Raw genomic sequence first — 15,857 nt, 5'->3', positions numbered from 1 at the left:
CCCTGTTTGCAGGCTGTGAAGCTCCGTTTGTTTACTCGGCATGCGGAGCGCCTTGTGAGAAGCAGTGTGCTCTGATGGGCAGAGAAGATCTTTGTCTGGGGGTCAGGGAGTGCACACCTGGCTGCTACTGCCCTCAGGTCAACTTCTACTCTCTTATCTGATTTAATTTTATTTTATATTTATTGTACAAAATATAATACTGTATAAAGAAAAAAAATATGAAACTGCTTAAAAAAAATCAATGCTGAACTAATTTGACATCTGTGATTGGAGGTGAAGGAAACTAATTTACAACAAAGGTCATTGTAGATGGAGGGGAAAAAAATATGAGTAAGTTCCTGCCAAAAAACTCAGAAATGTTTAGATTGATTAGTGAAATTTTCCAGAGAAAAACAAAGATATTTTTGAGTTTGAGAAGTCAAAAATTTGCTAGAAAAAAAAAGGACATTTTTAGGTTTTTGACATTTTAGAAAACTTACAGAAATAAAAATGACCCATTTGGAATCGTAGTTTTACTCTTTTTGTATGAAGCCGCCTGAAGCAAAACAAATGGTTCACAGAGTCACGTTGTGTTTTTCCTTGCAGGGCCTGCTGCAGCAGAACGGCAGCTGTGTTCCTCTGCAGCAGTGTGGCTGCATGTACCCGGGGCCCCAGGTTTCAGAGGAGCCTCCCACACCCATCGTTGTCCCTCAGGGGGCCACGGTCACTATAGGCTGCAGCACCTGGTTAGTCACATTTTGTTTTGCATTATTTGTTGTGCACAAAGACTGAAGCAACCTGAAATGGTTTCTAATATTCCTGCTGCAGCAGAGTGATGTCATTCACCACCTTCTGCCAACGTTGTTACAGTTAACTAAAACTAAAAGAAATAACAAAAACTGGAAACATTTTTTCATTTACTGAACTAAATAAACATTATAATTAACAGGGAAAACTATAACTAACTGAAACTCTACTGTGCTTATAAAATTAACTAAAACATACTAAAATTATATATATAGTATATTTTGTTTTTGTGTTTCTGGATTTATTTACTAGTTGTTTGAACTCTTTGTGAAATTGATTTATGTTTCCACACACATGCAGTTTACTTACACTAACAGTACTTACATGAATGTGCATAATGGCGGCAGCAGAAGTTAGGAGGAAACACCAGACTGTTGGTGTGTCCCCCAAAAAAAAAAAAAAAAAAAAAAAAAAAAACTAAAACTGCTACTAAAACTAATAAAAACTAAAGTGAATCCGAACAATATTTAGCTAAAACTTTCAAACACGCCATAAAAACGAATTAAAATAACTGAATTAAACAAAAAGTCAAAACGAAATAATGAAAAACCCAAAACTATCATCACCCTGCACTTCCTACTAAATCAGTTTATCTTTTATTATCATTTCATCATGTTTTTTTTTCCTCTCTTCCAGCCTGTGCCATGATGGGACTTTACATTGTGACATGAGAGAGTGTGAAGGTAAGAAAAGCGAATGTCTGAACGATCCGCCTCCCATCAACCCACCCAGTCCTCCGTCCGCATCGTTCCTCTTCCAGTGATCCTCAGTGAGTGGTCCCAGTGGACCCCCTGCTCTCCCTGCGCGCCCCTGGCCTCCCAGCAGCTCGCTCCGTCCCTGGAGGCGCTCGTCAACGGCACCAACCTGGCCTCCGTCCAGAGACGTTTCCGGGCCTGCCTGGACATCGATTCGGGTCTCCCTGTTAAGAGAGAGGAGGAGAGCCGATGTCCAGGGCCGCTGGTGGAGGACAGGCTCTGTCCAGATGCCGCCGTCTGCAGAGGTGATGCCGTTCATTCAGGAGGACATTGCACATCACAGCCATATGTTTTTTTTCATTTATTTTTTTTTATTTTATTTTGCCAGAGTATTTTTTGTTTGCTTGTTTTACTCCACAGTGAGGAAATGTTTGGTTTTGCTGACACTGAGCTCACTTCTAAAGAAGCAGACTCAGGAAACCTGTCAGAGTCTGACAAGTAGAAAAAACCCATTTCATCCAGTCGGTGTGGTGATGAAACCCACCTGGTGTGTTGCTTTCATAAGAAAACATAAAGCCGGGTTACGGCACACTTTGCGAAGGTCAGTCAGACAGTCATCTGTGTTAGGAACACACACCGTACGAAGAAACACACAGCTTCTGCTTCACAGTTATTCACTGGGTTGTGTTGGTCATTAAAACACAATGATGTTTGTGATGCAATGTGATAACGACAGATTAACAGAGTTTGACGTGTGAATATTTCAACAAGGCGCAAAGTCAACTTCCCTTCAATTTACCTAAACAAGTTTTACGTCTGATTAATTAGAATGAAATTATTTAAAATCACCCGTCTTGCTGTTGAAATATTTAAACTGACTCAGCATTGGTCAGTAGTTTACGCCGGATGCATCTAATAAACAAAAAAAACACGACTTGTGTATAAATGTGTTCTCTGAGTGTCTGAACCGGCAGAAGAACAGCCACTAAAACGAAGACGTGTTGCTGCAGCAGAGGACGAGCGTTACATTCCACTGCAGTCGTTGTGATTCGTACAGTGGGTGTGATGAGACTCCCAGCAGAGTTCATGGTGGTTGTGCTAACGGCTCTGTTGTTCCAGATCTGTGCCACTGGAGTGTGTGGAGTGTTTGGACAGCGTGCGCACAGCCGTGCAGTGGCGGAGTCAGGCAGCGCTACAGGCGGCCCCTGGCCTCCTCGGCGGGGCCCCGCTGCAGGAGCCAGCAGACGCAGAGCCAGAGCTGCAACACTGGACTCTGTCCAGGTACAGCCACTTTATTCCTTCTGTTCCCAAACAAACCGAAAATGTTCTGTAAAGACTCCATAAAAGGTCCAGAAATAAAAAGGATTCAGCCAGACTTCCCAGTGTCTGCCAGCTTACACACTAATACTTGTGACTGATTGTATTTCAGGTGGAATGTTAGCATATTATTCTTTATATGCTTCATATTTATATGACAACTCGCCAAACTAAAGTGACGACCAACTACAAAGGCAAAAGCAGAACATTAAAAGGAGTTTTCATCAACAGAACGGAAAAAAATGTAAAGCAAATATTCAGTCACTTGAAATGAATACGTTACAATGAAGTGCAAAAAATATGAGAAATATTTGTTTGAACTATTTGAAAGTCTTTTTTTCATTTCAGCAACATAAAGTAGAAGAAAGTTAAGAAAATTACATGAACAGTGTTTTTTTTATGTCTTTGTTATTGTCAGTTATTCGTCCAGATGCGTTCTGAAATCAGATGATCAAAACTTACTTTAAGCTTAGCTTTCTTTAAATTGCATGTTTAAAATGTTGGTCAGATTGAAAAGTCTAAAGTTGATGCTGAAACTTGAAACTGTGAATCTGTCACATGTGTTTTAAGTCAAACAACAATCAAATACATAGATTTTTAAGAACAGGAATTGAATTTATTGTGGATTTTCTTTAATCCACAAACATTGCTAATGGATATATTATTTAGCAAGCTACACAGAAAAGCACACTTTGGTAGCCATTAATTAACTTCTGGCATAACTCCAGCTGATGCCTTTCAATTTCCTTTTGGCAGAAATCGATGTGTTCATTTCATTTGATTGCTTTCTTGGCTTGAGCTTTTAAAGGTCTGGTCTCATTGTTGATTATGGTCTTACTTAGTTTTAAACTTTCAGTAATGCTGAAGTTGGAACAATTTGAGAAATGTAATGTTAGCCCATAACTCACCCATAACTCACCCATTCCAAAATCAGCTCGGATGTGCCGGTCTGGTTTGGCACATCCAGCAGTGTCCAAGTTCCAAACATTTGACCCAAACTGGGAACCTCAGAGGAGAAGACATTGGTTAGGATGACCAGGAGTTACTAAGGACGCCGTCAAGCCCTGAAAATTCCTCAAGTACCAGTGACTCTGTCCACAGAGAAGCCATTTTAACAATGACACGGATTAAAGAGTTTGACAACAAAATCAACACCATCTGCAATATGATAATGATTATGTGTATTATTGGGTCATTTTAACTCTGGATAAGCGAAAATAAATTCCAAGTTGTGCATCCCTCAGTTAAAAAAATGACATCTCAAATGCAGGATTAGAAACTCTAAATGATCATGTTAACAGCTGGGTTTGGTGCAGTTAGGAGGAAAAGTGAAATATTTTGAATAAACTGGATTAAAATCAAAGTTTACCAGGATGAATGTGAGCCTCAGCTGCAGTGCAAATCCTTTAAATCTGTAATTCCTCCTAAAAAGTTTCTGTTGCATAAAGAAAACTTTTACAAGCAGCACCAACATCACCCACATCACTACTGTTCATAATGTGATAGAACATTTTAATTCAGTTTTTAACAAGCAGCATTAATTTGAATCTGTTGTAACAAAATTAAAACAAGACTGGGACATTTTCTGCCTCTGCATCTCAATTAGCAACAAGGAATAATTAAGTCATTCGCTATTTGTCATCTTTAAGATATTCCAGAGTAAACATTTCTCTCCTTTGAATTTAAATTCGAGTTTTAGTCTCTTTTTAAAAAAAATAAATAAATAAACTGATGAAGTGCTGAATTACATATATTTGCTTTCTAGAAGAAATTGTGACAATCCTGCAGTTGTCATGGATACCCTCATTAAAATGAGGCACAGGGCCCAATATGGCCTGTAACAAAATGACAGCAGTTTAGTCATAAATGAAATAACAAAGCAGAGTCACCAAGCGACACATTAACTCACAGCATAAGAAGCCTTGTGGCTTCATAGTTCATTACCTGTGTAACTCATGGCTTCAGCATATTGGGATCTAATGTTCATAATGGAAGAGTTTTTTGTTAGTTTTTTCCATTTTGAAACAGTTTTCACATTTTTGCTTATGTAAATGCCTAGAAGCAGATTATACTATTCAAAAAGCAACATAGAATTACAGAGGAACACTGGAGAGCAACATATCATTTTTTAAATACATTTGCTAGATATATATAAAGCTTTTCTTTGATTGAACTATGTTTTTAATAATGGTGATTTCAAAGTTAAAATGTCTTGTGCTGGTTATTGGCATTGAAGAAATACATCATGTTTTGTCAGGAATTACAATTAGCTAAAAAGCTGACAGAGAACCTGAGATTCTTCATCCTACACACCAGCCTGGCAGAAGCTCAGCAGTCTGCTTTGAAGTAACATTCAGGGTAATCAATGGTGGCTCCGGATGATTTCCACTACTGCTAATTAGCATTTCTGCACTGTCCACGCTCAAGTTTAAGCCACGCAAAAAGATAAATACCACAACATAAAGTAATACCAGTTGCTCTTTGGTTTGTCCAGCATTGGAGCAGCGTGAAAAACAGCACTTTTAACCAACAGGCAGAACATTTGGTGGGTTTTGTTCGTCACTGAGGCGTTTTGGAGCTAGCAGACGGAGGTCTGGTGGTAAACAGTTTCTGTCAGACTGTGAGGCAGCTGTTAGCTTCTTCTCCAGCAGGGACAATCCTCATTAGTTTAATTTTTAACAGAATTCTCAAGCGAGAGGCTCAATCAGAGATGTACTGATCAAAAAGGGGAAAAAGGAATTAAATCATGAGATGGTTTCTGTACATATTGCAGGACGTGAGCAACTTACAAATCAAGTCTGGATTTAATTTGGTTTGTGTAGTAGTGGAAGTGCTCTGGATAATTCAAACTATCTCAGAGATTCTGATGTCTCTTTAAAAACTCGAATACAAGAAAGTACAAGAGAAACATTCAGAGTATCTTCTGCTGCACCTGCTGAATCAGAGGATATCACGCCGTGAGTGACAGCTGATGCTTGAAAACAGGTTTTTACTATTTCAAAACTGAGACAAAAGTTTACACTTTGACCTTTTTAAGCCGTCTTTATCAGTTTTCAGTAGCAATCACTAAGATCAACACAACTTGCACTGAAAAAGCAGCAGTCTCTCTGTGTGTATAGTTTAGAGTTCAGTCCTCAAGGTCAGCCATCCTGCAACCTGTAGATGTGTCCATTTTCCAACACAGCAGATTCTAATGAACGGCCTTCAGAGCCATTCATAACCTGCTGATGAAGGGATTCAGCCTTTTGACTGGGAAACAGAACATGCAGGATTCTGGGCCTTGAGGACTGACTTTGGACACCTCTAGATCTGGACTGCAGTTTCCTCCAATATTTCTGAATCCAGCGTGTTCCATAACAGACTGTGGAATGCTCGAAGGTCCAGGGATTAAACAGAGTCATTTTAATCTACTTAAACAAGTAAAACTGGGATCTTCTGGCAGATGAGCCAGAAGAAAGTAAAATTTTTGACTCACGAATCATCAATACTTGTTCTTGTAAGACTAATACGTTTTATCTTCTTTATTTTCTGGAATGGTAAGAGAACCTTGTTCCTATGGATGATCAGGATCTCTGGATGATCACTCGTATGTATTGTTCTAAAACGTAACATCCTCGCCTGTATCTCAGGTGAGCGCTGTGAGGACAGGCAGCGGATCTACCAGGACAGCTGTGCCAACCGGTGTCCTCGCAGCTGTGCAGACTTATGGGAGCATGTGCAGTGTCTGCAAGGAAGCTGCCACTCAGGTGAATATCAGAGCTAACTTTACCTTAATATCAGGCTACAGTAACATGCTTCATTGTCTTGTGATTCTTTATTTCCTGTTCAATCTTTTCTGTATTGTCAGGCTGTCGATGTCCTGATGGCCAGTTGCTGCAGGACGGCCGCTGTGTCCCGGTGAGCCAGTGTCGCTGTGGAATCCCATCAGGCAATGGGACAGCAGAGTTCAGCCCTAAAGAGGAGCTCACTATCGAATGTAACACTTGGTGAGAACAGCTCTCTGTGACGGGGATTCTTGATCTTCAAAGGTCAAATCTGTAACAACGAGATGATTACAGAACCAAATTCATTTGAAGAACCTAGATTTGCACGTTGTGTTTGTATATTTTCTGTGTAAGAAAACGCCTTCAGCCTCTCCCGTCCCTCTCTGTGGGCAGTGTGTGTGAGAACGGCACTCTGGCGTGCACCACGATTCCCTGTCCAGTTTATGAACCTTGGAGCCTGTGGAGCTCCTGCTCAGTGTCCTGTGGACCCGGACAGAGAACCAGGACACGGAGCTGCCAGGACACACAGGGCGGTCCCCCCTGTGCTGCCACCACACAGACTGAGAGCTGCGATCTGCCGTCCTGTCCAGGTCTGCAGTAGCCTCAAGCTCTCATGATACACCACTTCCATTCCCTTTGGAGTTAAAGGTTTACCAATCCGACCCATTCATTCCCTCAGAGGGTTGTTTGTTAAGTGAGTGGTCATCCTGGAGCGAATGCAGCAGCACATGTGGGGGAGGGGTGTCAACACGGAACAAGACCATCCTTCAAGAAGTAGAGCCTGGTGGGTCGGCGTGTGTTGGACCACTCAAACAGCAGACCATCTGTAACACCAACAGCTGCTTACCTGGTAAAGCAAACACACACGCACACACACACACACACACACACACACATACAGAGATGCAGAAAGTGATTGTCTATGAACTGCTTTGCAAAGATGTTCTTACCCGTGGAACTTTTTTAATTCTGGTCACTCAGAACCTCATTGTATGACAGACAGAGGAACAGTGTCAAAGTTAAAAATGGAAGGAGAATCTAAGTGCAGGATACTCACTGACACACTCTATGCAGTCTGACTGAGTTAGAAATATCATGCAATGAAGAACAGACAGAAACTCAAGTCTGTCAATGTGCAAAGAAGGTGCAGCTTTGATAACAGTGTAAGGTGGTTCCACAGAAATATTGCCTCATGGGAGCTCAGTACAAATGAACCCTACTTTTCAGATCAGGCATTTTTTTTGGGTTGCTTCTAATTCCATACATATAGCTGTACAGAGGTCGTAAAATGAAAAGGAATGATGAATAGTTCTGCAAGGCACATTATCCGACTCTGTTTACATTGTAAAATTTGCTTTGATGTTAAAGACAAATACATTAAAGGGACATTCACACCTCCAATGTTTAGTCTGCTTTAATCCAACTCTAGTTCGTTTATCTGGAAAGTTGTTTATGGAGGAACAATTGACGTCTGATTGAACCAAAAAAGTGAACTCTGGTCTGCCTAGCAACCTAGGTTTCTGTTCGGATGAAGTGAACTCTGTTGCCGTTTGAATGTATATGTGAACAAGCAGGTCTGAGACCGCTCCAACAGCAGGAAGCAGACTATAGCACAGGGCATCCTGGGTAACTAATGAGTAAATGGAGAAATGTTTTGCGTTCTTCTGCTGAAGATAATAGAGAAATCCTATGATTAAAATCTGACGCCAGTCCATTTTTGTTTTCACTTGGTGAAGAAGGGAGCTGCGCTCAGTGTCTTCATCAGAGGTTTTCATGTCGTTTCATTCAGTGGGTCTTGGTGCAGCGCCCCCGCAGGCGACGAGGTGAACAGGTTCTTCAAAGGGTTTGGTTGGTTTGACTCTGTGCAGTGTGGAAGTGAACCACAGCAGCTGAAAACATAACAGATGTTGCAGTTTTGGTCCCCAATCAAACTGAGGCTACCAGACTACCAGCAGTGAAAACACACTCACTGAATGTCTCCGTTTTTATTTCCGGCTGCTGACATATCCCGTCTTGTGTGTTGCAGAGTGTCCCGGCAGGCAGGTTCACAGCAACTGTTCAGCTTCTTGTCCTTTCACATGTGAGGACCTGTGGCCACACACCCAGTGTTTACCTGTACCCTGTACCTCCGGCTGTTCTTGTCCTCCTGGACAGGTCTGGACATCCCTTTGTCTCCATGCGTTTGTGTGTTTTATCCAGCTCCTCTATCGCTGTCTGTAACCATCTCATTGTGTCTTTGCTAGGTGTTGTATGAGGGCTCCTGTGTGCCTCACGCAGACTGTCCCTGTTCGTCACTCTCTTTGCCACCTGAATACCAAAGCTGGAACACGAGCGGCGAAGGCTTTACGGAGGTTCTGCTGCAGCCTGGAACAGTTATTCAGCACCGCTGCAACACATGGTAAGAGACAGGCAGAGGTGTTGATCACCATTATACTAAATCAGGATCTTTGAGAACATTGGTCCAGAAAATGAAAATTAGGATACCTTATTAAATATTTAGTTCTTTAAAAGGAAATGTTATGGCTTATGTTTTTATTTTAAAAAGATAGTGATTTAAACTTAAAAGATAGTTATTTTACTCATTATTTAAAAAATGACTTGAATGACTTTTTAACCTGAGGAAAAGTAAACACAACCACGTCTTTAAAAGCTGGCCTAAGCTGGTGTTTAGTTGCTTTACCTAAAATAGTTAAAATATTTTAGCTTGCTAAAATTAAGCTACTTTAGCTACTAGTTGCTGTAGCTATTTTACCTAAAATAGCTAAAATCTGACTATGTTCCTTTAAAATATTTTTTTCATTGTTCAAACTTAAAAAACAAACATTTGAGATCTGCCTTTCCTGTTTATCGAGTCACTGACGAGTTTCTCCTCCTTCCAGCGTTTGTCGAAGCGGAGCGTTCAGCTGCACCTCAGAGAGCTGCGACGGTGAGAACCGTTCCACTAATAAAAGCAGTAACCATGTCGGGCTGAACTCAGCACCATGATGGATTAGATATTTTACTGTATGGATAATTACTACCAGCTGTTAGAACAGTTGGGCACAATAACTGAGCTGCAGCCGTATCAATCACAGCTTATGAGAGCCATTCCTGGCGTTTTGCTTTTAGAAAAGGATTCTGACGGCTCTTTTAATGTTGTTATGAAGTTTTAGGACGGCATAAAACCACAACAACTGTTTACCCATATTTTGTGTGCCATCCAACAGCTTGTATGTTTAACATGTTGCAGGAAGGTAACTGTTGAGAATGTCTAATAAAACTAGCTGTGGGTCTCGATGAACATTTTTCCATTTTGTTCCAGCCGTTTTTTTATGCAAATCTTATTTTGTGACTAACAAACAGAAGGAAATGTAACAATAAAGTCAGAGATGACAAACAGTTGCTGGAGTCGTGCAACATGAAACGGACAAAGGATCAAAAATTATTTCTGTTCCTCTACAACACCTGACGTTTTCATTGATTTGAGGTCCTACTTCACTGTTTTTCCCAGCTGGTGTTGAAGTTGAAGGATTGCTTTAATTTTAGGTGGCCGTGGATTTTTCAGTGTAATTGTACCGGGGCTTTATTTTTCATGCAAGTAAATTTGCTCAGATGACAGTTTTCATTCGTTTGCTGCAGCGGGTAAATTAAAGTCTGAGTGAAGCAGAGGGAGAAACACGGTCTCTGTTTGTCATGCCGCATAAAGATGTGATACCGAACGATTGCTGTGACGCGTTTGACTTTGCAACAATGCGAGTTTACTGGTGGGATTAAAATTAAGGAGGAAAAAGAATGAAGATGCAGACAGGATCAGAAGTCTGTGGAGTGATAATGAATTGGTAGGAAGAAGAAAGTTCAGAGTGATGGGATGGAGGGTGGGGGGCTCACAGCAGGCGAACGCCTTGGCTGACTCAGCAGTGTTACACCAGGGAAAAGGAAAGCAGCATAAAGAAAAGTGGTTATTTATCTCTTTTCATCTCTTTTTCTTGTACAAGATGGGATGAAGAAAATTATCACATTTTTTATATTAATTGTAAAACATGACTTTTTGGGTTAGGGTTTGGGATTTAAATTTTTTTGCATCTTTTTAAAGACATGGTTGTGTAAAGTGAAATACTGACATTGAAAGTTTTGACAGCATTTAAAGATGTTTTGAGACCCCTGGGTTATTACATCCAGGCTTTGTTGTTTGCCAAACAACAAAATATGCAACTTTTATGAAAAAAAAGGTTTTTTTGCATATTTGTTTAAACTGTCACCATTTTCTGATGCTACAGTACGAAGCATATAAACTGTGAAAAGAGGGATCTTTCCTGAGCTGATAAAGTCACTGGAATAAATTCACCACTCCGGGTCAGAAACAACCAATCAGAGCCAGGAGGAGGGGCTTAGTGCTGGCAATTATTTTAATGGATGTGCTGCTAAATTTGCTAGTGGCAGAAACAACTCACCATTACAGAAAAACATTTTATCTGCCGTCATCACAGGCTATGCTAACTCGATTTAGCATTCATGCCAGACTCTATTTAGAAGAAGCTGTAGCATAGCAGAGAACAGGGGAGGGATGATCAGCGCATAGATGAGCATGATTGACAGTGTTAAGTCCCACCCCCTGTACTCTGATTGGTTGTTTCTCATTAGTACTGGGTGAAGGCAGAGAACCTTGATTTTTTTTTTTCACAGATTTTCTGTCACATACCATACTGTCACGATATGCAAAAAATTCAACAAATATGTAGAAAAAATATTTTTTTATTAACATTACATGCTGCAGATTTAACTGCTTCATCTTGCATTTAAATATTTGTCAATATATGACCTAAACATATTGCGTGACGTTGTCCTGACCCGCCTTGCTCTGCCCTGGTCCAGTGGCCTGCCAGTGGTCCAGCTGGTCGCCATGGAGTCCATGCTCGGCCAGCTGTGGTACCGGCCAGCAAAGCTCCACCAGACGGGTTCTGCAGCCCAGCCTGTACGGCGGAGCCCCGTGTGACGGACTGAACATCAGGAGTACGACCTGCGTAGCTCCTGACTGTGGTGAGTGAAAGCAGCACAGAGGAGTGATGTTCAACAGATGGCCACTCCAGGAGATATGTAAAGGTGTCTGAAGCATAGAATAAGGAACTGCGCCTTACAGAAGCTTCATACTTGTTGAACTTTTCCACATTTTGTCACCACATACATGACAAAACCCTTTAACAGCCCAAAATCTGAAAGCTGGAACGTCTATTTAAGACCAAAGCACCAGACTGAAGAGTTTTATCTTTCAGTTTTTGGTAGAAAGGGAGAGAGAAACCAAAACAATGATAAATCGTGCAAATAGAAATTATTGAGCTTGTTTTAATTTCTCATGTGATTAATTGTTCGTTGCAACAGGCAACCCTGGAAAAAAATTTGACCTGAGACTTGGTGGAGTTTCATCTTCCAGCAAACATGCAGACATGGCTGTAGCTGAATCCTGGCTCAGTCAAAGGCCAGACTGAAATCTAAGTCAGGATTGGAATCAAGGCTTAAAAACTGGGGGTTTAATAAATCCTAAATTTCCTAAATTTTGGGTGATCAACTGTTACTTACATGTGAAGCTGATCTTATCCATGTCTCCGTTTGAGTTTTTTAGAAAAAAACACAGGAAGATTTCAGTCTCTCCATGTTCAAAGCTGGTAGAGACGCATCCAGAAGTGGAACAGCTGGAGGGATTTACCTCACCTCCCTTTTCCTCCCTGTCACTCTGTGCAGCGTGTCCCAGCGGGGAGCGGTGGAGGCGGAGCCAGCCGGAAGAGGAGGAGGCCCCACCGTGTGAGAGGAGCTGCGGGGACATTTACTCCGCTCCCCCCGCCAGCTGCAGCCGCTCGGCCGGGGGCTGCGTGTGTCTGGAGGGGCTGTACCGAAACCCGGTGGGCGCCTGCGTCATCCCTGCCCTCTGCCCCTGCCACGACCAGGGAGTCCTGCGAGAGGTACACACACACGCGTGCACACACACATCTGTGCTCACAGTGGAGGTAATCAGACTCCTGATGGCCAGTGAAGCTGGCAGCTTGTTCCCATTGTAGCCGTGTGACTGTGCATTTCGCACCGTTCGTCCTCATCGTGGTGTTTACTCATGAAGAAGAAGAGCCTGTAGGAACATGAGCGATCAGGCTCAGGGGCCACATTACACCACAAGGCCTCTCCGTCCCCTCAGCCTCATCCATTATGCAGCGGGGCCCCGTGGAAAGCCTGTTCTCCAGCCGCAACCGGGCAAGCCTGCCAGGAATTATTCATGAAAGAAGGGATATTAGAGCGTTGCTGAATTAATCACACACTGACGAGAGTTCTGCTACCCTTACCTTGATAAGTCTTTCTTCTTTTCTTTCCCTCTCTCTTTTCTGACAGGTCGGCTTTATTTCTCTCGTGGAGCAGCTGATTCTTTCCCTCTGTGCTTTCTGTCACATAGGGTTGACTCCTGTTCTTCTGAAGTTTTTTTTTGTTTGTTTGTTTAATTGACCACCAAATGCCTGCTACATGGTACGGCTCAGTGTGAGCAGAAACATCTCATGAGGGAAACTTGTAATAATGAATAATTAAGATTGAAATGAATGGAACTGGCTCTGATTTGAGTATATAACTGGTTTGTATTGAAGTGAATTTGATTATTCTATTAAGACCTGATTAGATTTAACATAATCCATAAAACTGGATCAGTTTGTCATGTTAAAGCTGCAGTATAGAACTTTTAAAAACAATATGTTTTTTGTTTTTTTTGTTTTTTACATATTTGTTGAAACTATCACTATGTGGTGACAGTGTAACATGAGACACATATTCTGTGAAAATAATATCAAGCTCCTTCGCCTCCTCTGTGTGGTCAGACTCCCATCTGCAGAAATACAGAAACAGCCAATCAGAGCCAGGAGGAGGGTCTTAGCGCAGTCAATCAGGCTTGTGTATGGTCAATGTGCTAATTGGTTGTTCATGACCAGGTGTGGTGCATTCCTGCAGATGGCAGTAGGAGCGGTGCCAGGAGGCGGAAAAGCTCCATTATTTTTTATTTTTTATCTGACTAGCGGCAGCAGCACATTAGCAAACGCACGTCTGCTGAGTTCATTGTGTGACAAGTTCATACACTCCTAAGAACGGCTGTAAACAACACAATGGAGGAGCATTGTTGTGTTTCATGCTGAAGGAGTGTCAGATAAAACAGGAGCTTCCTGCTGAGGTTAATTTCAAGGCATCTAATGGCAACGTCAGGTTATTTTTATTTGCTGTAAAAAGCTGAAGGTAACACAGTTACTTGAGTGTACTATAAAATAGCAGAAAAATATGAAATAAAAAGAAAAAAATAGCGAAAAGTGGTAAAGAACTGTATACAATGGAGCAAATTATGGGTTTGTTTTGTCTTTTAAGAAAAATGTCAGGTCAGAACTATTAAATGTCTTACAAAATCCCCCAGGGATCTGCTGAACCACAGGCCTTATATTGTTATATTTGTAAAGTTAAATAACACGAGTTAAATGTAGAACTCTTGTTATTTTCATTGACGATGGTTAGAATGAAAAAAGTGGGCTCCAGACAAATGAAAGCAGAAAAGTTGCGTTTTGGGGACGAAAATAAATTTTGTAGGTTCCTATTTATGTGAAACAGCTTTAGAAAAACCTTTTGTCAAGATAAACAGGGCCGATTCACCGTCTGAGAAAATCAAACGCCTCAACCAGACCGCCATAAAAGACCTCAGGCTCCAATAGACGTTAAGTAGGCCAATGCGCATTATTGGGTTTTGCAAGTTATGTTCAGGGACATGTTTCTATTATGATTCTCACACAGCAAACACAAGGTTTTGATAATTAATGACTCCACACAAACATTAACCATGAGTGGTAGAAATGTTATTTCCTATTCTTAGAAAAATGGCATATAAAAACTTAGATTTTACTAGTCAATGTAATAATGTGTGTGTTTTTTGCTGTGTGTGTGTGTGAGGCAGGCGGGATCGGAGTGGGAAGAGGGCTGTCTTTCATGCAGCTGTGTGAACGGGAGGACGCTGTGCCAGGCGAAGTGTCCTCCACTTTACTGCGAAGAGGTGAGAACCAGAAATGAATAAAAGATTTACCTAACCAGGTAATGTGCTGCCAATGCTAATATTGTTTCTGCAAAATGTTCACAGTTTGAACCTTAGATTTTCCTTTATATCACTGGGCTTATGCCAAATATTTAAAAATACGTCCTTTCAATAACCTTACTGAAACCATTCAGGCATAACGGAGCAGAAACATCACGGATAATTTGTCAATACTAGATCGTTTAGATATATATTTGAACACTAATTGGCTCAAACAGCAGTGAAATAACAAACTACATGCTGCCATTCACTGAGCTGAATGTCACCCACCAGGCTGCGGTCTCTGTTTTACCCCACAGCAACGGATATTTTGTTCTAACATGTTTCTACAGGAAAGTCTTGTGGTTCTAAATCTAAATTACGCAGGAACCATGACACAGTGCATCTCGCACTGACAGATTTTGAAGCCAACTCACCCACTGACCACAACTACTGCAGGTTTTACCCAACTGAGAATCGGAGATAAAATCAAGCAAAAAAAATCAAGTCGTGTCTCCAAATTTCAGACTCGTTTTTGCTTTAAGACTAGGAAATTATTCAAAACTGTAGACGAGAGCAGATGTTTTGGTAATTCAGCCATTACAAATAAAGTTAATTTTATATGGGCAAGGACAACAGCAAAGAATAAAACTGTTGCAATGGCATAATCTATGCACTAATCTGCTAAAGATGCTGTGATGTATATATGGACGTTGACTCTATTTCAGACAAAATATGACAAATGAGGCAGAACTAATTCATGTTAAGGCAGAATGCTTAGGTGTTGAACAGTAAACATGATTTTCTTGTTAAAGATCAACAATATCAAAATAGGCCATAATTTTATAACAACTGGCTGGCATTACAGTTAGAGAGCAGCTGACATAAAATCACAGACGACACTAACAGCAGGTGGTGCGAGTCGAGATTAGTCAGGAAGTTTGATGACTCAGGAGCTAAAGAAAGCGCTGTCATGGCGACCTCTGATTTGTTATTTAGGATAAAATGCTTTGAGTAATGGCATTCAGACGAATTTGCAGCTCCATCATTGATCTGTGATAATTTATCTTTCGTCACTTATTATTATTATTATTATTATTATTATTATTCACAGAACGCTTTTGAATTCACTGAGATAAAACAATTCTCTGCCACCAGGAAACATTGTCAGATCTAGACCAGTAAAATCCAACTAAATACTGTGTGGTGAAGTCAGAGTAAAGTTTTTTAGCTTGTACTCAA

The 15,857-nt window shown here is 41.0% G+C and overlaps 1 protein-coding gene across 1 annotated transcript in view; it reads left to right on the top strand.

Annotated features, from left to right (window-relative positions):
• LOC106956997 (SCO-spondin-like) overlaps positions 1-15,857 on the top strand; it is a 42,088-nt gene that overhangs the window by 16,199 nt on the left and 10,032 nt on the right. Inside the window, exons 34-48 of the mRNA XM_015048161.1 lie at positions 13-137; positions 586-725; positions 1,423-1,469; positions 1,547-1,786; positions 2,601-2,762; positions 6,428-6,544; positions 6,646-6,784; positions 6,956-7,152; positions 7,242-7,412; positions 8,589-8,716; positions 8,806-8,960; positions 9,442-9,488; positions 11,414-11,578; positions 12,278-12,495; positions 14,502-14,597. Of these exons, the coding sequence (XP_014903647.1) occupies positions 13-137; positions 586-725; positions 1,423-1,469; positions 1,547-1,786; positions 2,601-2,762; positions 6,428-6,544; positions 6,646-6,784; positions 6,956-7,152; positions 7,242-7,412; positions 8,589-8,716; positions 8,806-8,960; positions 9,442-9,488; positions 11,414-11,578; positions 12,278-12,495; positions 14,502-14,597 (2,147 nt within the window). The remainder of the gene's footprint in view (positions 1-12; positions 138-585; positions 726-1,422; positions 1,470-1,546; positions 1,787-2,600; positions 2,763-6,427; positions 6,545-6,645; positions 6,785-6,955; positions 7,153-7,241; positions 7,413-8,588; positions 8,717-8,805; positions 8,961-9,441; positions 9,489-11,413; positions 11,579-12,277; positions 12,496-14,501; positions 14,598-15,857) is intronic.

Source organism: Poecilia latipinna, unplaced genomic scaffold (assembly GCF_001443285.1).
Source record: "Poecilia latipinna isolate Pla-1442-1.1 unplaced genomic scaffold, P_latipinna-1.0 Scaffold863, whole genome shotgun sequence".
NCBI classification, from domain to species: domain Eukaryota; kingdom Metazoa; phylum Chordata; class Actinopteri; order Cyprinodontiformes; family Poeciliidae; genus Poecilia; species Poecilia latipinna.
The sequence above is the reverse complement of the archived record's forward strand: the minus strand, read 5'-3'. Positions and strand labels throughout refer to the sequence as shown.